Source organism: Carettochelys insculpta, chromosome 26 (genome assembly GCF_033958435.1).
Source record: "Carettochelys insculpta isolate YL-2023 chromosome 26, ASM3395843v1, whole genome shotgun sequence".
Classification (NCBI taxonomy): domain Eukaryota; kingdom Metazoa; phylum Chordata; order Testudines; family Carettochelyidae; genus Carettochelys; species Carettochelys insculpta.
The window spans coordinates 9360933-9380703 of record NC_134162.1 but is presented as its reverse complement, the minus strand read 5'-3'; the positions used below and the strand labels follow the sequence as shown (position 1 = coordinate 9380703).

The window sequence follows — 19771 nt, the reverse complement described above, 5'->3', positions numbered from 1 at the left end:
CAGTAGGGAATTACAGAGGTGCTGGACAGATCCGCCACAGCTTGGCCAGCCCTGCACCGTTTTTATTTTAACGCTGCCTGAAGCTTTTGCTCCATGGGACAGGGCAGAAGTGGGAGGAAGACTTCAGTGGAGTTACTCCTTAGTTGGTGAGTGGAGGAGCAGCCCCAATGTGCTCAAAATATGAGTGATCTGAGTCCTCCATTCTTCACTGGTACATTTCAACCTCATCTAAGAAATATCAACCCGTATTTGTCCCCTGAAACAGCGCTTCCCTTTAAACAATGTCCTGCTGCACCATTGTGATGAAACAGCCCTTGCACAGCTTTAGGCCTCTGTGATTGGCAGGATCACTTCCTGGGCATCAGGCAGAGAGCACTCATTAGGAGCCACTAGGGACTTGGAACTGATGAGCATTAACACTTCTGATTGCAATTAGGCCAACCTCAGCCAAGCGCAATGGCTGGAGCAATTATGAGCATCCTATTAAACTGCCAGATCCCCCTCTGTTTATAGACCAGTAGCGGGGAATCAGCTTCCTGACCGTAAAGTGACTTTCCGGCACCGGTGTCCCATTTAGCTGCCTTCAGCTGCTGTTGTCTGAATGTGTTGGAGAGAGGCTCTTTTGCTCCATGACCGTACTTTCATACTTGGGACAATCTGTGTCAGAGGGCTAGGCAAAGGAGCGTAATTCCTCATTAGCACTGAGATGTTGGCTTCCCTGTCTTGAATCTTCAACCATACCAAGAGTTAGAGCTCCTAAGCCCTCTTGCTTACATTGAAGCTGTGCCTTCCCTACGGGCAGGGGCCTCGAATAAGCTTGGAAGGGTTCAGCTTTCTGCAGTGACTATTTAAAAGCATGCCTTGACTTCTCAGGGGGATGCACGAGTACATAACAGGCCCCTGACAAAGGGGAGTTAATGCCTGTACTTGTCAGTACAGTTCTGCAAATCCAGGGACAGCCTCTGTATAGCTGCAGCTATCTGCATCCATGGATGTGATGTGGATGTGCATGCAACTAGCCATGGTGCATTTTGGAGGATACAAATTTTGCATCTAGAACCCTGAAAATCTGCAAATACAGCAAACTCCTATCCAGCATTCTATCATCCAGAACTCTCCAATAACGGGCATTTTAGCCATAAGTATATTTAGTTACATGTTCCATAAGTACAGGATAGCGAAAGTAAATACAAATAAATGCAGCAAATACAGTGTATAGTACTACTGCTGTTGGTAAATAAAGCACTTTGCGTACATTTGTATTTTCTTAGTACCTAATCTTCTTTTTCATTAGTGTTACGCGTTGCTAGGTGTACTGCTGTATTCTCCAGAATATCTGAATATCCAGCAACCGCCCTGTCCTGGGGCTGCGGGATATGAAGGCATTTACTGTATCGGCTTTACAGCCCCAGTTATGGACATCCATGGATCTTTTTTGCAAATGCAGATACCAATTTCGTGTCCACACAGGGCTCTGCTTGCCAAGGGCTGGGCCAAGCTTCCCTCTATTTTTTTCTATCCTTATGCGGAATAAATGTTCAGTGCATCACCCAGAGCAACCCACCTTGCCTGCTGTGGAGGCTCTGCTCATCAGCTGGGTGGCATCTGAATCTGCCAACCATCATGCCCGTTAAGCTGAGCGCTGCGGCAGCCGCCCAGGAGCGATGCTGGGGCCGCCCAGCTGGTCAGCAGCGCGCCCCCAGCCGCCTGCCTGTGTGCTACCGTTGCGGTGCCCATGCCTCGGTGCACGGAGCAAAATTCATTCCCGCCAGGGCTGGCAAAAGTTAGCGGGAACCTTGCGGGCGCCCCCCCGCCAGGACTGCGCCGGCTCGTCCCTCGGCGCCTGTGGGCCGCTCTCCGCTCGCCCCAGCGTCCTCGCCAGCCCGCGCCAGGCTCAGCGCGCGCCCGCCCGCCCGCAGCGCTCCCGGGGCCGGCCGGGCTGCCCGCTGCAGTGCGCAGGGCTGGAGCGCCCGGCCCGGGACGCGCGCGGGGTGCGGGGCGGGGCGGGGCGGAGCAGGCCGGGGGCAGGATGGCTGCGCCCTGGCGGTGGGGCCGCGTCCTGCCCGTGACATCACAATGCGGCCGGGCCCGGGCGCTGCGCTCGGCTCCGCCGGGCCGGGCGCGCAGGGGCGGCGGCGGCGGCGGCTCCTCCCCAGCGGCTGCCCATGGGCCGCTGCCCCAGCGCTCGGCGGCCTGGGGAGGCGGAGTCGCCGGCGCCCCCTCCCCCCCTGCCGCCTGCTGCCCCGCGGCCCGGGGGAGGCCGGCGCGCCGCACGTGGCGGCCCATGGAGGAGCGGGGCTGCCCGGCCGTGCGCTGCCTGGGCATCGCGGTGGACGAGGACGACCTCCGGCCCGGCGCGCTGCGGCTGATGCGGGAGCTCAGACCGCAGTGGGAGACGGCGCGGGTGCAGACCAAGGTGAGGGGGCGCGGGGAGCCCCGCAGCAGGCCCTGGGCTGGGCTGGCCCCGGCCGTCCCCGTTGGGCTGCGGCTGGAGGGAGCTAGCCCCGGGATTCTCCAGGCCAGCTCGCCCGTGGGGGCACCTGGGTGGCTAGGGGAAGCCGGGCAGGCGGGAAGCCGCTGACAGCTGCTGAGCTCTGTGGGAGTGTGCCGCAGCATCCCCAGGCTCCCGGGGGGTTGCCAGTTCAGCTGGGCTGTGGAGCTAGCAAATCCCCCAGGCGGCATAATATGGCACTAAATGACACCTAACGCTACAGGTCTTTCCCCCAACACCTGGGCGCCGCAGCGATCTGTCACAGGCCTGTTTTCCAGCTCCCCATCGCTTGCTGGAAAGCACCCAGGAGTCTTGGAGCATCAGACAAAATGGGCTTTGACCTGTGAAGGCTGATGCCGTGATAGATCTGTAAGTCTTGGAGCTGCCACAGGGCTTCTTGTTCTCACAGATACAGACTGACACAGCAACCCTTCTGAGGCATGAGTGGGTTAATAGTGACCCTGTAATAACTGGTGACAAGTATCAGAGAGGGAGCCATGTTAGTCTGTATCTTCGAGAACAACAAGAAGTCCTGTGGCACCTTATAGACTAACAGGTATTTTGGAGCATAAGCATCTGATGAGGCGGGTCTTTGCCCACGAAAGCTTATGCTCCAAAATATCTGTTAGTCTATAAGGTGCCACAGGACTTCTTGTTGTTCCTAAAATGCCTGTTGCTCATGCATATTCCTTCTCCTGAGGCAGGGGAGTCTAGTGGTTAAAGCAAGAGAGCAGGCGCTAGGAGGCTGTCTTCCTGGTTCTGCCAGTAACTTGCAGGGGACTGGACTCAATGGTCTCTAGATGCCTTTCGAATCTATGCTGGAGAACTTCAGGGCATTATAAGCAAGCTTGATAGCAAACTGTCAGAGTGGTGCCTGCGCCCCCGTCACCTTACTTGTGGTAAGGTACATTGCAGAGCTACAACCCCGTCCAGCCTTCAGCAGGGTGGAAATCCTTCTGGTATCTTTCAGGCTGCGTTTCCAACAAAGAAATAAACACTCATGCACCTACCAAACGATGAAAGATGCAGAAGAGCAATTTGGGGTGAAAGGGAGCGGGGAGGATGCAGGTGATATGTAAGGGATGCAGTTGGTGAAGGAGTTGTATGGACTGATGGGGGGCAGGCAGACACAGGTGGGTATAGAATGCATGGCTGGGTAAGGGATGGGGCAGGTGGTGGATAGAAACAGTGGGGTTAGTGATCTTGGAAGGATCGATAAAGCTTGTGTGTGTGTGAGTGGTCTGATCTGGTGCAAAAGTTCCCTATGTGGTTGTGAGAGGGCATGAAGCAAGAGTGTAGGATGGAAGTTTCTGAGGCAGGTTATGGCAGGGAATGAGGAACAGCTGAGAACCCATAGATCAAATCATCACAGGGACAAGGACAGGGTGGCGGGGGCAGCTCTCTGCCCCCCAGAAGGAGTGGGGCCAAAGGTAGAAGGGGTGGGATTTGGGGCAGCCAGTCTATGGCCCCTAGCCACGGCACCTCCAAGCCACCTGCGGAGTGGTGCACAGCACTCTGCAGTATTTCAAGGGGGCTTGGAGCTTCGGCTGCGGTGCCTGGAGCTGTGGGTGCCTTTGAAATGCTGGGCCCCGGGGCAGTTCCCCCCTTTGCACCCCACATCGGCGGACCTCTTCCTGGTCCTTGCATGCATGTAGAGAACATTCCCCACCTTTGTGCACTTGAGACTTGGGACCTAAGCCAATGCAGTCCTTGTGCTTGGGGAGGTGGAGCTGCGGTCCCATTCTCCCTGCCTGAGCCCACAGAGTTGGTTGTGCACACTAGACAGAGCCCCGATGGGCAACCTGTGGTTCCCGGGCCGAAGGCAGCCCTTTGGGATTCTAGGTGTGGACCATGAGACGTTTCGTTTACTGTTGCTCACGCACGAGGCTGCTGGATTCTGCTGGCTTTTGGCCAGCTAGGGTTTTTTTCCCCTACCGGTATTACTCAAGTGAAACGTACATGACGTGAGGTGTGTGCTGACTGTGCACAGCATTGACTTGTGTGCAATCAGAGCATTGCTATGGTTCAGTCAGCACACCCTGCAAGTTCTAGGGATGCCCACGCCAGTAGGAGAACCCTCTACCCCCGAAGACCACCTTGGTTAGGACAATCTTACAGCCCACCGAGATGAAGAAGGGCCACTCACATGGCCCCCTCACGAGCCGAGGTTGCCCACGTCTGCCCTAGAATGGCAGTTTTCTATCTTTTTTTCCCTTTGCAAACCCCTAAGAGCTGTCAGGAGGTGAGGACCCCTCTGGAAACACATGGTCTGTATAGGCAGTTGAGTTCAGCTCCTTCTCCCTCATTTGCAGACTGCCCACTGCAGGAGGAGAAAGGCTGCCCTAGAGCATGATGCCCCATGCATTGTTCTTAGGGGCCGTGGGGATGGATTTAGCTCCCAGCAGCATGGTTCCCAATGCACGCAACCCCTGGGGTGACATGACTTCATACTGCCCCCGCTCAGGGCTGTGCCTCAAGAGCAGGATTGGGACCTAAACACAAAAAGCTCTAACTCCTGGGGCTCTTATTTCTCGAATTATTGCCGCAGGAAGGCCCCGACTTCCACTCCCCTCGTGTTCCCTGTGGCAGAAATACCAGCCCCCCTGTCTGGCACAGGTGCTGAGGGAGGCAGTGGGGTATTTGATGATAGGACACTGCGGGTGGGCAATGAACATCGTGGAATGCAAGGAGGATCCCTATCAGCAGCCCTGTTCGGCACAGGAAAGCTCTGAATGGACTTGGGATCCAAAACGGAAGACAAACTGAGGCAGCATTTAGTTTACCAGAGCTGGGAGGAGCAACTGCTGAACCAGAACCACTGGGAAGTAGGTGCTGTCCATAGCAAAGTCCTGTGTCGTCTCTCCTGCCATCACGCTCCCAAGTAACCTGGAGGTGAGGGGTCTATTCCGTTCCATCTGCAGGGGGTCTCCATAGTGGGTGTAAATTGTGATAGCTCCATTGGCGTGAATGAAACTATGCTGTTTTGTCCCCGCTGGGGATTTGGCGCTTTGGATCTGAAAGGAGGAGACGGTGAGAGGTGGAGAGTGAAGACTTTAAGCAAACCTGAGTCTCGTGCACTTGCTGCTGTCTGGCACATGAAGCTCAGATCAGTTTCCTTTATGCTTAGCATGGAAAAGCCTATTGTCGCCCCTAGCAAAGCTACTAAAGCTTCAGATCTTGTCCCAGGTGGGGCTGGACAAAGCCTCAGCATCAGATCGAGAGAGACAGCACAAGGCTGTGCCCTTGGTGCTGCCACCTGTGCAGCAGCATGTAGGCTGAGCAACGCCGGCTGTGCACGTTTGTGTGTGTCAGGACGTAACACCGGTGTGCCCCACCTGGGCAAAGCAGGTTCCATCAGACTGCAACCTGAGAATGTTGCTGTCCTGATTCCGGCTCCCTCTGCAGAACCCTGTGCCCCAGGTGTCCCTGCAGGATCACTCTGCCTGTCCTACTGTACTCTTAGGCCAGGCCCCAAGCAGTGCTCGAGCTGCCTCGTGAAGGGCACAAGGATCCAACATCGCCTTTCCTGGAGCAGCACAGCTCAGTGGATTGCAAGGACAGATCCGCCCAAGCTTTAAAAAAACCGAGGAAGAGAAACATCCCACTGGGATAGGTCATTAATCCTGACCAGCCTTCCTATGACCGTTTTTCATCCATGTGTGGAATAAATTTTGTTACGTGTGTAAAGGCCTGTGCGGAGGTGCACCACCAATAGAAACACACGCTGCCAGCTGTGGGTGCTTTGCAAATCAGGTGGGTGACACCTGAATCTTTTCTGGGCTGCCACCAAGTACTCCGCATACAAGGAACCCTGATCCTGACTTAACATGGGGCTAAGGATTCTGCTTCACCCCTCTGTTAGCACTGTTGACTTCAGCAGAGTAACACCTGTTTTATCCCAGCATGAATGAGAGGGAATCAGGCCCACTGGAGTTACTCCGTCCCAGCGTGAGAGAGGAAGCTTGAGCCGATATTTCTTCTCATCCCCAGACCATCTGGAACTGCTTCCCATCAAGCCACACCTCTGTGTGTTTCCCCCACTTTGCATGCAAGAGCTCAGAAAGGAGCACTGAGGGCCAGAGGGATCTGCAGACAGAGGGGTCACGGAGTTGGAGAGGACGGGGGAGGGGGAGACGATGCCATGTCCTCGGGCACCCAGCCCAGTTGAGAAGACGGAACAAAACCCTCTTTCCATCTGCGAGGAGCCGTTGGCGCGGTGACAGAGGCATCCCCGGCAGAGATGTCGCCGTCAGTGAGCTCAGCCCCCTGGGGTCTGTTGATTTTGTTTGCTCCTTGCTTTGTTTTGTGCCTGGCTCGCTCTGCTATTCAGGGATCCTGCCCACGGAGCAGCTTGGAACCTGCGCTGCAGTCATCTGCAAGTCGAATGGTTCTTCCAGCTCATGCCAGCCGAAAAATGCAGCAACACCACCCTGCTGCGCCTGGTTCCTTTACCTCCAATGAGCTGAGAACTTGTCCCAGGCCTACCCAGAGCTTTGAAATCCTGCTGAATTCCCCACTGAGCTGGGATTGAACCCCACATTTGCAATTTAACCCAGTGCCATGCCTTGCTACTAAATCTCTTAGCTCCGGTTATACATCTGGGCCATAGGAGGTGGGCAAGGCAGGCCCACGTCTGGGATGCTGTCAAGGCCTCCTAAACTTCCATCTTCTGCAACTGGTGCGTCTCCTGAGGTATCTTGCAGTCTGTCCTTGTAAAGTGCTACTGCACCTTGGGCATGTTTCAAATAATATTGCTCCAAGCTTTGCATTTAACAGTGTCAGCCCATGCACCCAGGGTTGCAACATCCATCCTCAGCTGATAGCTGGTGACTTGGCTAAGATTCCATTTGAAGTCCTTGTGCTGTTCCCTAATCAGCAGGCAGACTGGCAACAGTGGCAAAGAGAGGAAGGATGGCCCAATGGTTAGGGCGTTTGCCAGGGATTTAATTCCCTGCTTCACCACAGACTCCCGGGAGACCGTGGGCAAGTCCCTTAGCTCTCCAGGCCTCAGCTGCCTCTCTGTGCAATGGGGTAAGAGCCCTGTCCTGCCTCCCTAAGATGCTGTGAGGATGATAAAGCTTTTCTAGAGTCCATGTCATCAGATCTCTGAGTACTTTCCCCGGAGATCAAGTTCATTATCCCCAGGTCGCAGATGGGAGAACTGGGGAGTGTCTTGTGCATGCAGGCCAGTGGTTGAGCTGGGAATCGAATGCAGGTGGAGAGCGTGCTGAACCCTAAATACATTGACGTATAGAGCCACTCACCTCTTACAGTCATGGCGGCCAGATAAGCACCATGGACAGACTCCTGCACCAACCTCAGGGCTGTTGGGATGATCCACTGGGGTCCCTTTTTCCTTCCTACATCCTGTGGCTGCTGCTCACTGTGTCACTCCCTAACCCTCTCCTTTGCCTCCAGCTCTTCACCGATGGCATCACCAACAAGCTCATGGCCTGCTATGTGGACGAGGGGATGGCGGACGCCATCCTGGTGCGGGTCTATGGCAGGAAGACGGAGCTCTTCGTGGACCGGGAGAGCGAGCTGAAGAATTTCCAGGTGCTGCGAGCCCACGCCTGTGCTCCCAAACTCTACTGCACCTTCCAGAATGGCCTCTGCTATGAGTTCATGCAGGGGACGGCACTGGGACCTCAGCATGTGCGGGAGCCGCAGATCTTCAGGTGTGGGGGCCGGGTGGGCGTTTGGGCCACAGTTCCTTCCTCCCTGCTCGTGCCTTGGCACGGGAAAGGCATTGCGGCAGATTGCCGGGGGCCTGATTCTAGTGTTGGTGTTAGGGTGCTGCATGAAGGGAGGGTACGCCACAGGGGAGGCAGAAGGAACACCTTCTGCTTCCAGCTACCAGAGGAAACAGCTGGGTCAGGTGGGCACTGCCTTTCTCTCGCAGCCTGGCCTTTTGTCTGGCTGATGGGATGTGCCCACAGCCACAGAGGCTGTTACTTTGAAGTCTCCAGTACCCTTTGCCTGTCTGGACCCAGGGTAGTAGCATTCTCTCGTGACTGCACTAGGAGACCAGATTCCTGCTGCAGTGTTATCAGCTCTCCTGGTTTTATCACAAATCTGGCAACTGTGGCTCTTCTTGAAAGCCCTGACTGCTGGACTCAAGCCAGAATCTCAGCTTTCTTGTAAAACCAAGTAACTTGTCGCCTCAGAGTTGTTGCAAAGAGCTTGAAAACCTGATGCAGGTGCAGCCTGAGAGTCCCAAGCCAGAGAACGAATCAAAGGAACCAAAAACTATTTTGGCTTAAAAATCATGAGGTTTTTCGGTTTTTGTTTTTAAATTCTCCTGATTCTTGATTCCTTGAGATGAGCAATGCTGAAATTGGTGTTGTGCCAGTGACTTACAAAAGCAGAGAATTTCGCCCAGTAAGTCTGGAGATTTTTGCTCCAGCACCTTGCAGCAGTTTGAAGTCTCACAGCTAAAACACAACGTGATTACGTAACAGTGGGGACTGGTTTTTTTGGTGCCCAGCCTGGCATCCCTTGTGTCTGGTTTTCAGAGAAGGAACTGAGCATGCCCCATTCAAGAAGCTCTCACAGCAGAGTCTCTGCATGTTACCACCTAACAGTGCTGCACCTTTGATTTGTTCTAGGTTGGTCGCCTGGGAAATGGCTAAGATACATGCCATTCACACCAACGGGAGCCTGCCCAAACCCAGCCTGTGGCACAAGCTGCACAAATACCTTACCATCATGAAAACGGAGCTCACCACAAAAGCATCTCACCCCAGGTAAAGAGAGAGCGAGGACCCGGCAGCGAGGCTCCTGATAAGGGAATCCTCTACCCACACAACTCTAGCTAGCCACATTGTGCTTATTTCTAGCCCTTCTGCTTACAGGCTCAGGTCATGCAGCCAGGCAGTTTGTGGGAAGGCTAAGTAACATAACTGGAGCTGGGGGAAAAAACTAAGCAAAGAAACCAGGCAACAGGCAAGGCCCTTGCTGGCTTTATCACAAACCTAAAATTTACAAGAGATTTGCCAAAAGATTCAGTAAAACTTCCAGCTTTGCTCCAGGGAATCAGGCCAGTCCAGAGATTGGACAAAGCTAAGCCAAGTTTTGGTTGGAAACCATGTATCTGACCCAAAATAAAGACAACATGTTGAGGGTGTTGCTTGAGTTTGGGGCTTGTTTGCATTCCAAAACTGCACGGAGGGCCAACCACATGAGCTCAAAATGCAAAGAAAGAAAGATACATTAGAACCGAACTGCTGAATTTGGGAGGGCTCTGGACATAACACAGGAGAGCCCTATGTCCAGGGACCAGCTACAATCCAGTTGAGCCTGCCACCATTACAGCAAGCTTTGAAATTTCCCATATAAAGGAGCAAACCATGTTTGAACAAGGATATAATGCTTCCAAGTCCCCATCTCTAACGCAGCTGGGAGACATGGTCTCAGTAGCTATAGTTTGTCCACTCTACAAGACTGGTTGATGGCTCATCGGACTTTTATATCTGGGCTCACTGACAAATAGACTTCTCAGTGTCTGTTTGGACAAGACCACATGGCAGTGTGAAACCAGTTGAAATGAAAGCTCTTCTCTCTCAACACTTCATCCTTAGGACATGCTGCCCAGCCTTGGCTCTGAGTTGCCTTGGAGAGACATTTGCTGTATCACAGAAAAAGCCTTTGGAGCGATCCAAGTGGAGACCGCTTAGATTGTAAGCTCTCTGGGGCAGGGACCATCTTTTCCTTCTGTGTCTGTACCGCGCCTAGCACAATGGAGTTTTTTGTCACGACTCCTAGTTATAATAACTCCCAAGAAACCCAACCCAGTCTTTCAGCAAAACCAGGTTCATGTGAGATCTGAGCCTCGCTTACACTAGGCTAATTTTTCACATCATTCAGGATAAGTTGGGTTAAACTAGGGGCCATTGTAGATCAGTTACAATGGCTCGAAACCCATTCTAGGCTGAATAGGCTCTACGTTATTTTTCAGTGGTCCAGACAACCCATGTTTTAAACCAGTGCAGGGCAGACAAGGCCTTTAGGGAGATTTAGTCCATTCCAGGTGGGTGGGTCTAGAACAAGTCTCAACCTGCGTCAGGATCCTCCTTCTTGGACGCCATCAGTCTCAATAAACAGCAAAGGTGAACAAACTAGGTGGCACGCAGAGTTCATTAAACAGTTGGTTTCATTTAATTATTAACAAGCTCTTTTTTGGTATCGCCGGGTTGCTTGAGGTTATTAACACGCTTCTGTGAGTTCTCACAAAGTCCTGTGGGAACTTGATGGGCTGGGTACCTCTGGGATGACCATCCTTTTGATCCACGTGGACCCTACGCAGGCAGATTTCAATGCGAGTCTTCTACCTCTGATTTGATTGATGTGATTTGTTGTCATTGTGTGCCCTGTTTGTGAGATGTGTTTGAATCTTGGTCTAGTTCCTATCAGGACAGGGTTCCACATCACTGTGACCACCCCGTGCACTTGACCTCCCTTGTTAGCAATTTCCACCGTGTGGACTTAACAGGGCACGGAGCTAGAACTATCCTTTCCCCCACAGAGAGCATCCATCTGCACCACTGGGGCGGGGGAGGGGCACATTGATTGGATAACGGGAAAGGTGCTCAGCCTGTCCCTCCTCAAAGGCTTCAGAGAGGAGCCCAGTGTCCAGGGCTGTTGAGCCTTCACCAGTGCTATGCATCTGAACTCGGTGTGCATCACTCCCAGCCTTGCATTCAGCCTACCTTGATCTTCCAGGAAACAGCAAAGCTTTTGTGGGCGTGGTGTGATTTTTCCAACACTCTGCTGCTCTTGGAGACCTACCCCTTTCTCCCTTCCGGTATTGAATGTTGCCAAGCTTTACATTACTTAAAAACGATACCTATTGGAAAAGCAGCTTCTTGTCTGTAGAAATGACCTGGTGCCCTCTTTTTCCCTAGACTCTGTCATGAAGTGCCCAGTCTGGAGGTGCTAGAACAAGAAGTTGCCTGGCTGAAGGAATCTCTCTCTCAGCTGGGCTCACCCATTGTGCTCTGCCATAATGACCTGCTGTGCAAAAACATCATCTACAATGAGAGCGAAGGTGAGTTTGCAGGTGTGTCCCTTGCCTGGATGGCAGCTACCACGGGGTACAAGGATGCATGCTAGCCTCTTGAAGAACTGAAGGCACCTGCTCTAACTGCTTCTTGCTTTGCTTCCACAGAGCACGTGCGGTTCATTGATTATGAATACGCCGGTTACAACTACCAGGCTTTCGACATTGGGAACCACTTTAACGAATTCGCAGGTGAGTCGAGCTCTCCCCTTTTCTTGGCCCAAGCTGGGAGCTGAGCCCTGAGCATGGTGGAACGTTTGCCTGTGTTTGTGTAGACTTACAGCAGGGGTGGCCAACCAGTTTGCGAGTAAGAACCCTGTATTATATATTTATTTTTAATCTATCTATTCATATATAGAAGAGCTAACAGATAGTACATGGCTCAGTGCCCTCCTGCTTCTCAAGAGCCAGGCATCCCCAGCTCCCCGTTCTAACCCAATCCTCCTTCCCTCCCCAAAAGCCAGGCATCCCCAGCCCCACCCCCCCGCTCTAACCGAATGCCCTCCCCCTCCCCCAAAGTCAGGCACCCACAGCCCCACTCAAGCTCGATGAGCCGCAGCTGCTGCTGCCATGTGCTTCTCCCCCGCGCGCTGGGGCGCATGTGCAGAGTGGCGGACAGCACTCCCAACACACGGCTCTGAGCAGGAGCCACATTTAATTGCTCAAAGAGCCGCAGGTTGACCACCCCGACTTACAGGGTAACTGAGGAGGATGTTTAATGACAACAAATATTAATGCACACAACTGGCGGCGTAGGAGAGGCGTTCCTTCCTCTCCCCAGGTGTGGCCCCAAATGCAGGGTGACTTTATGCACGTGAGGAGCCATTTCAGCTTGTGCTGCATAGCCTCACGCTCTCGCAAGCTAACCAGGGTCAGACCAGGTCAGCGCTGGCAGGGAAAACCTCGAAGAGGATTTAGGGGACGTGTTGTGGGAGGCTGAGCACACCTCCCACATCTCCCAGCTAGTGACTACTGAGCCAAGAGCCTTGTTCGGGGGGGATTATGCCGGTGGAGATGCTGGCACCTTCCAATGAGGCCTAGAACTGAGCTGCTGCCCACTTGTGGACATTAGAGTTGCCATGCCAGTATCATCAGAGTGCTTGGGTCATTCTGTTTCGCCTACCTGATATCCCACTGTGGTCTCAGTTGGGTACCATAGGCTGTTTTCTCAGCCTGAAACTTCCCACACGCTGTTCATTAGCTGCCACGTTCCTCTCTGGAGGTGGCTCTGGGAAGTTATTCCTTGCGCTTGGAAGACAAAAGGAGCTGTGGATGTCCAAATAATTTTCACCTGAAGACGTAAGCAGGATTATTGCAGCCTGAAATACTAGCCTGCCCTAAGATGTTTCATTCTCCTTCTGTATTTCACTGCTGAGAATGAACAATAAGCGGTCCAATCCAGGCTAATGCACGACAAGGTGCTTAGGAGTCGGACTAGGTCCAGGGGGAAAAGGGGCTTGGTATATATCATGGTTGTTTCCTAATTCAGTGGCCTTTCTCAGACATCCTGCCAAATTATTGTAAAGCGTCCAAAGAACTTCTAGGAGTAAAGTTCATGGGGAGGGCAAGGAAGAGTAGGACTTAGGTCATGTGTCACAGAGAGAGAAATTGCATGGAGAGTGTATCTTCAGAGCAAGAAATCCCAGTGCCAGAGAGGGAAGGATGAGACCCACCTGTTAGGAGCATCTTGTAACATGGAGATTTGATCAGTGTGCTTGCACCATCCCCAGCTCTGGAGCAATAACTTGTCTTCCTCTACAATGGCCCTTGACTTAGAGTTTGTGTCCCAGGGGCTGATCCAATGCCAGTTGAAAGACTCCCACTGACTTCGTGCCCAGGGAGAGCCCATCTTCACCAGCACTTTGCCCTGGAGGAGTTGCTTGTTGTCCTCTCCCACCTCCCCTTCTCCTAACTACTGGGTTCTGTTTGCAGGGGTGAATGAGGTGGATTACAGCCTGTATCCCAGCCGGGACATGCAGCTGCAGTGGCTGAGGCACTACCTGCAAGCCTACAAGCAACTGAGCCGGGAGAGCCAGGGAGGCGGAGCAGGAGTTGTCTCTGACAAGGAGCTGGAGACCCTCTACGTGCAAGCGAACCAGTTTGCTTTAGTGAGTGGGTGCTCGGCAAGGCAATGGCAGGAGACAGGCTGGGGCAGGGATTCCAAGCACATGTAAACCCTGGGAGCAGAGATTCTTGGGGAATAGAAGAGAGGTGTTTACTATACACTGGATCAGGTTCTTTCACTCTGGCAGGCAAGACCAAGACCTCTTGGGCAGGGTTCCCTCTATTTTTTTTTACCCTGTCTGGAATAAATTTTGTTCTGTGCACCACGCACAGAAACACATGCTGCTGGCTGTGGGTGCTCTGCTAATCAGTTGGGCGGCACCTGAATCTCTCCTGAGCAGCCACCCAAGTGCTCAGCTTACAGGGAACACTGGTTTTGGGTGGCAGGGTCAGTTGGTTCTGAAATGCACTCTGGGATTCAGTGGCAGACGTGGACAGGGAGAGGAAGGAACTGGCCGGGTGGCCCAAAGTCACCGAAGTTCTTCCCTGTGCCTATGTGTTGCACATTACTGCCACCCCCCACCGGTAGTAAACTCTCCTGGAGCACCACTGTGTGTGAAAAGAACTGAGGAACTGCCGCACCTGAGCAGCAGAATGGTCTGCGACCAGCCCCGGATCCTTCAGTGAGTGCAAACAGCCCCGGAGCTCCCCAGTGGAGGGAAGGGAACTACTGTGGAAGCAAAGAGGAAAGAGATGTGAGGGACCAGATCTCCCTAAAGAACTCAGCACACTGGGCGCACGGTGACGTTTGGGAAGATCCAGGCCCAGTGGTGCGTACAGAGCGAAGGGACGCGAGCAGAGTCTGCCTGGCAGCGGAGCAGTCCTCACCTGGTCAAGTTCCTCCAACAACAAGGCTGATCCTCTCTAGGAATCGCTTGGCCCAGAGCTCCGTGTGCCACTGAATTCCTCAGGTCTCCAGAGCTAACGCCGCGTCTACCTCTGAGCCGAGTGGCCGGTGGGAGAGAGCCCTGGATGGAAGTCAGTGAAGCTGCACTGATTTACACCAGCTGAGAAATCTTCTGGCCCATCGCTCCAGCAGAGTGGAGCTTCTGCCCTGCTGTGGTAGCAAGACAGGGAGAGATCAGAGGAAGAAGTACGGCACCTCTCTCCTTGTGACCCCAAGAGGAGAGGTGGTCACATTTTCCACAAGACAGGAGGCCAAACGAAAGAGCAGTGTGCTTTGACTTTACATTGGTGGGGTGGTAAAAGCAGGTGAGCAAAGACTCCAGTGACCTGTTGGGGTGACCCTGCACAAGGCCTGCTGAGCCCAGGGACACAAGGAGGTCTGACTTTGCCAAGGTTACTTATATAAAATCTCCAGAGGGAGCAATGACCCTGCTGGCACAGCTGCAGCAACCTTTGAACTGAGCAGCAGGAGGGGAATTTACCTTAGCTGGGAGCCAGGCTGTAAACAGCTTCAGACCTCTCTGTTGTGATAACAGATGTCCAGGGCATGTGGAGCAAGTCACCTTTTAACTCCTGAAACTTTCAGAGAAGAATCGTTGGGGGACACATTGTGGACCGTGCTTTTGCTCTTTCAAAAATGCAGTGGCAAGGGTTGTGGTAGCCGTTTTCAAGTACCTACAAGGATGTTACAAGGAGGAGGGAGAAAAATTATTCTGTTTAATCTCTGAGGACCAGACAAGAAGCAATGGGCTTAAACTGCAGCAAGGGAGGTTTAGGTTGGACATAAGGAAGCGCTTTCTAGCTGTCAGGGTGGTTAAGCACTGGGATAAATTGCATAGGGCAGGGGTGAGCAAACTTCTTACACTGGGCTCCACTTTTTGTCCCTGCAATTAGCAGGGCCCCCCCAGTCTGTCTAATGTAATCCAAACTGACGGAAATTTCGGATATGTTCATATGAAAAAAAAAATAAAAACCCTTTTGGCACTTGTAAGAAAACAAGTCTGTAGAATGTAAAAACGTGATGGGGTCAGTGTATCGATGTGAATATGCTGACATAAAAACAGTAACAGAATGCAACATTTTTAATGAGATGGATGAGCCTAGATCCCACAGCCAGTCATGCTGTGCCCCCCTTAGAAAATTTCATGCCCCCCAAGGGGGCCTGTCCCCCACTTTGTGCACCCCTGGCTTAGGGAGGTTGTAGAATCTCCATCATTGGTGATATTTAAGAGAAGGTTAGACAAACGTCTGTCAGGGATGGTCTACATGGTGTCTGGTCCTGCCATGAGGGCAGGGGGCTGGACTTGATGACTTCTCGAGGTCCTGTCTGGTTCTGGCGTTCTCTGATCTGTGACCCATGTGCTGCCAGCCGGGGCGGATGGAACCCGAGCTGGTCCCACTCAGAGGGACTGGGGATAACCCCTCCACCCCCCAGGTGCCAGGATGGTGATAATGTTTAATTTACATAGACTGTCAGGGTGGGAGCTGCCCTTTTGTCCTATATTTGTACAGTGCCTAGCACAAGGAGCTCCTGGTCTATAAAAACATGTGATAGTCACACAGATAGCTCATTAATGAGATTGGCACTGACAGTTCATCAGCTTCCCATGCATTCAAAAGCTCATGGGCCAGACCCCCAGCTGACTGCACATCAGCATCGAGTCACTGAATCCCCAGGAGCTCACGGACTTACACCAGCTGAGGATCTGGCCCGGAGCGTGAGGTGAGGGTCTTTATCACCCATGGGATGGGATGTGCTGAGCTGGTTCCTGATTCTTCTCTCCCTTGCAGGCCTCTCATTTACTCTGGGCATTCTGGGGCCTGATCCAGGACCAATATTCTACCATAGACTTCAACTTCTTCAGGTGAGCCTGTTGGTGCAGCCAGGGACTCGGGGTGGGCGGTGCTTCTCCTTTGCCACGACTCCGGCTGGCTGCCACGCTGCTCCCTGTGGCCCGGCGGGTGGGAATTCCTCTCCTGGTTTGACTGTGGTGAGCATCACCGAGCTCCACCTTGGATCCGTGTGTCACTGCCCTGCCCGAACAGCACATGTGGGGAGGTGCAGTGTGGTGGGAGGCGTAACGCCACACCCCCGATGATTTGGCGGCGGCGGCAGGGTTCCGTGCTGGGACTTGTGGACCTGTCACGCCTGCTGGGGCCCAAAGACGCACCTTGGTGAGCCCCAGCTGCAGCGGGCTCAGCAGAGACAAAGCCCAGCCACAGATTGCCACAGGGTTACAGACACCGGTATCTCATTGGCCTGCTGCAGTGCAGCGGCATGCAGCGAGCAGCACTGCAAGACGGGTCTGCCTGTCTATCGGTTACCTCCAGCCGTGTTTGGACCAGAAATTCCTGGGGTACAGACAGACCATCTCCCTCAAATCCCACCTCGCTCCTCCCCCCTGCACCCGGGCGAGTTTCAGACAGCTCAAGCAATCAGGCTTCCACCATTTCCCTTTGGGGAGATTATTCCACACCCTAAATTGTCCTTCTCCATTGTAGCAAATGTGGGTAAGCAAGTCCTTGGGCTTCAGCTTTGAAAGGAGGCGCGGAGAAATCCCCCTAGTGCTGACAGGGTGGAGGCAGTCAGGTGTCTGCTGTCTTGTGTAAGAGCTGCTGCTGTCTCCCCTTGCAGGTACGCCAGGCTAAGGTTTAAACAGTACTTCAAGGCAAAATCCATGGTGACAGCGCTGGAGATGCCAAAATGACATCTGAAGGCTGCTTCTGTTCTGCAAGATTCCCAGCTATTTTCTCCTACCAGGGTTGGCTGTTGGTGTCTCCTCAGGCCTCAGCTGGTCGCCAGCTAGCGGAGGGGGCAGACAGTCTGTAGGGAGAGGGGGGTAGGGAAGGAAGACTTTCCAGGAAGCCAAAGATTAAGTGAAGCCCCCAGAGCGTGGTTCTCCCATCTCTGGATTGGCCCCATCATCGGCAGTGCCTTCCAGAGGAGGAGGACAGGACCTGGCTGCTGGCAAGGTGCTTGGTTCAAGGACTGGTGTGTGAGCCACTCGGCAAGGCCATGAGCTCAGCTGGACTGACGGGCTTCGGGGCTGCCTTGCCAATTAGCATCACCTTTGCAATTGGAGCTGGCTTGGATCTCCTTTGTTCCTTGGGCCGGGCGACCCGGCAGGTATGTGCTGTGCTGAAACAAACCATGTCACTGCTTGGGGTTCCGTCCTCCATGGGGCGTAGGGGATTCTGCTCTGTCAACCCCGTCTCAAGGGGGGAAGGGGCTTACACTGTGTCCATTGCAAGGGGCTGGCTCTAGACCCTTCCCCCTTTATTTCTGATTACACAAGGCGCCTACACAGGGGCTGGTGTCAAAGTATCAGGAGATCCTGCTAAGGGCTAACCAAAGGCACCTGGGAGAAGGAGGAGGACTGTCGTTTGGTCCGCAGCCTTAGTGATAGGGGTTAGCGCACAGCTGGCAATGACCCCCTCACCCCCACTCCACAGCATTGTGGTTGTCTAAGTACCTCAAGGAGGAAGGGAAGATCCCCAGACTGGAGAATGGTCCTGTGTGCCACAGGAAAGAAATGTCTCTTCCCAAATAGAGCTGTTCACCTGGTGCCTTGTCCCACAGCGGGTCATGGGGCCTGGAGCACGCTGTCCTGGAGATCTGGCTGAGGCTTGCCTTGCCCCCGTGCTCTCCTCGGGTGGGGAGGACAGCATGTAACTGGATGCAAAGCGTAGCTGGCTCAAGCTGCTAAGTTTAGCCAAGAGCTGTCCCAGAGCTTAGGGAGAAAGGGGAGCACGTCAGGAACTGAAGGGTGCTTGGCTCTGTGGAACCAGGCCCCTGAATGTTGAGCTCCGGCCTGGAATCTCCCTTTAACTCTCCCCAGGATGCTAGGAGGCGCGGAGGACAGCGCTGGCAGTCGGCTTCCGTTGGGCCCCAAACACTTCCCGCTATAGGGGGTGGCTTTTTGCACAAGCTTCTTTGTTTTGCCTCAGTTCTATGGGGGCTGCACTCTGGTCTCCTGAGAACACTGCTGCCAGCCAGGGGCTGCCGTCCCCCACAGGACCACATTGTGCTTCACTAGGGCCTCATGCTGCTCCTTGAGGCGTGGAGCAAGTCTGTAAAAGACACTGGCAGAAATAGTGGAAGCCCCGTGCTCCCCTGGTGGCCGTGCTTTTGTGGCCTAGAATTACTTGGTGCCTGGGTCGTTCACTCCCACTTCCTTCGTGGGATGCCCCCGAGGGAGCTGGAGGAGCATCGGGGGGCTCACCTCAGCAGCAGGGGTGATGGTGGGGGAGGCAAAGCAAAGGCTGGGGGGCTCTTGGCTGTGCAGAGGGCCCTCACCTCCAGGTTGCGGCAGAGTGGCTGGGACGGCCCCAGCAGCGCTAGCTTCGGGAATGTGGAGCTCAGTGGGCGCCAACGTGGGTACATCTGCGTGAGCTGGGAATCGCACTTCCAGCGCCAAGCATAGGTGTAGCCGGAGGCCATCCCCCACTCTATGCAGCTGGTACCCGACCTGGAACCTTGTGCGGCTGCTGAGAGCCCCACCCTTGTCTCCTGGCAGAGGGTTAAACAGAGCCAGATCATCTCCTGCTGCAAACGGGCACATACTCTGGGTGCTAGAACGAGAGGGCAGGCAGAGCATTGCAAAATGGGCTTGTTCCTCCCCATTCAATGCCACGTCAGCGTCCTCCCTGCTGCTTAGAGGCCAGTTTGGCAAGGGTTAACCCTGCTCCCTTCCTCTGCCCTCCTACTGCATTCCCAAAGCTCAAGTTGTCTGGGCGGCTGCAGTCTTCTGGCCTGGGGCCCACTCAGCCTACTGTCCCTGTGCCCTGCTGCATCCTGCGCTTTATACCCAGGCTAGCGGGTGTTGCTGCAGTTACCACTGGTGTTAAACAGCTGTGCCTTTTGCCGGGGAACAGGCGCACCCCCGACCCTGCAAGAGCCTGTAATGCCCAGCACATCCAGTGTCGTCTCAAAGGGTGACAATAAAAAGCTGCTGCTCTCTGGATCTTAGTGGGATGTGGAGCTTTAATAATTGTCCTGGGATGGGGGTGGGGGGCAGCCAGAGTCTCCTGTTTGCCAGCAGTGAGCCCTTGGGGGGCGTTGCTTTGCAGCGAGAACGTCACTGGTGCAGAGTTGCACACCCAGGTGTGTGCTCACCCAGTGGAATTGGCCTCGAATTGGGTGCCCGGGCTCCCCGCGCAGAGCTGAAAAATGGCTTCTTGTGTCTGGCTTGACAGATTGAGGCTCACAGCAGCCAATAAGAGAGAGCTGCGCAGGAGCCAGTGTCTGTTGT

At 53.9% G+C, this 19771-nt stretch overlaps 1 protein-coding gene across 4 annotated transcripts; it reads left to right on the top strand.

Annotated features, from left to right (window-relative positions):
- Positions 1 to 2029: 2029 nt before the first annotated feature.
- On the top strand, positions 2030 to 19550 carry ETNK2 (ethanolamine kinase 2). 4 transcript variants are annotated; one of them, XM_074977367.1, is made up of 8 exons: positions 2030 to 2416; positions 7910 to 8169; positions 9100 to 9237; positions 11395 to 11537; positions 11658 to 11741; positions 13482 to 13657; positions 16311 to 16384; positions 17155 to 19550. In XM_074977367.1, the coding sequence occupies exons 1-8, from the start codon at positions 2030 to 2032 to the stop codon at positions 17225 to 17227; spliced, it is 1335 nt and encodes a 444-aa protein (XP_074833468.1). In that variant the 3' UTR covers positions 17228 to 19550. The 4 variants fall into 4 exon arrangements, with proteins under 4 accessions (XP_074833468.1, XP_074833471.1, XP_074833469.1 ...); XM_074977368.1 differs by lacking the exon at positions 2030 to 2416 and adding an exon at positions 6650 to 6762; XM_074977371.1 differs by lacking the exon at positions 2030 to 2416 and adding an exon at positions 6717 to 6743.
- Positions 19551 to 19771: the final 221 nt, after the last annotated feature.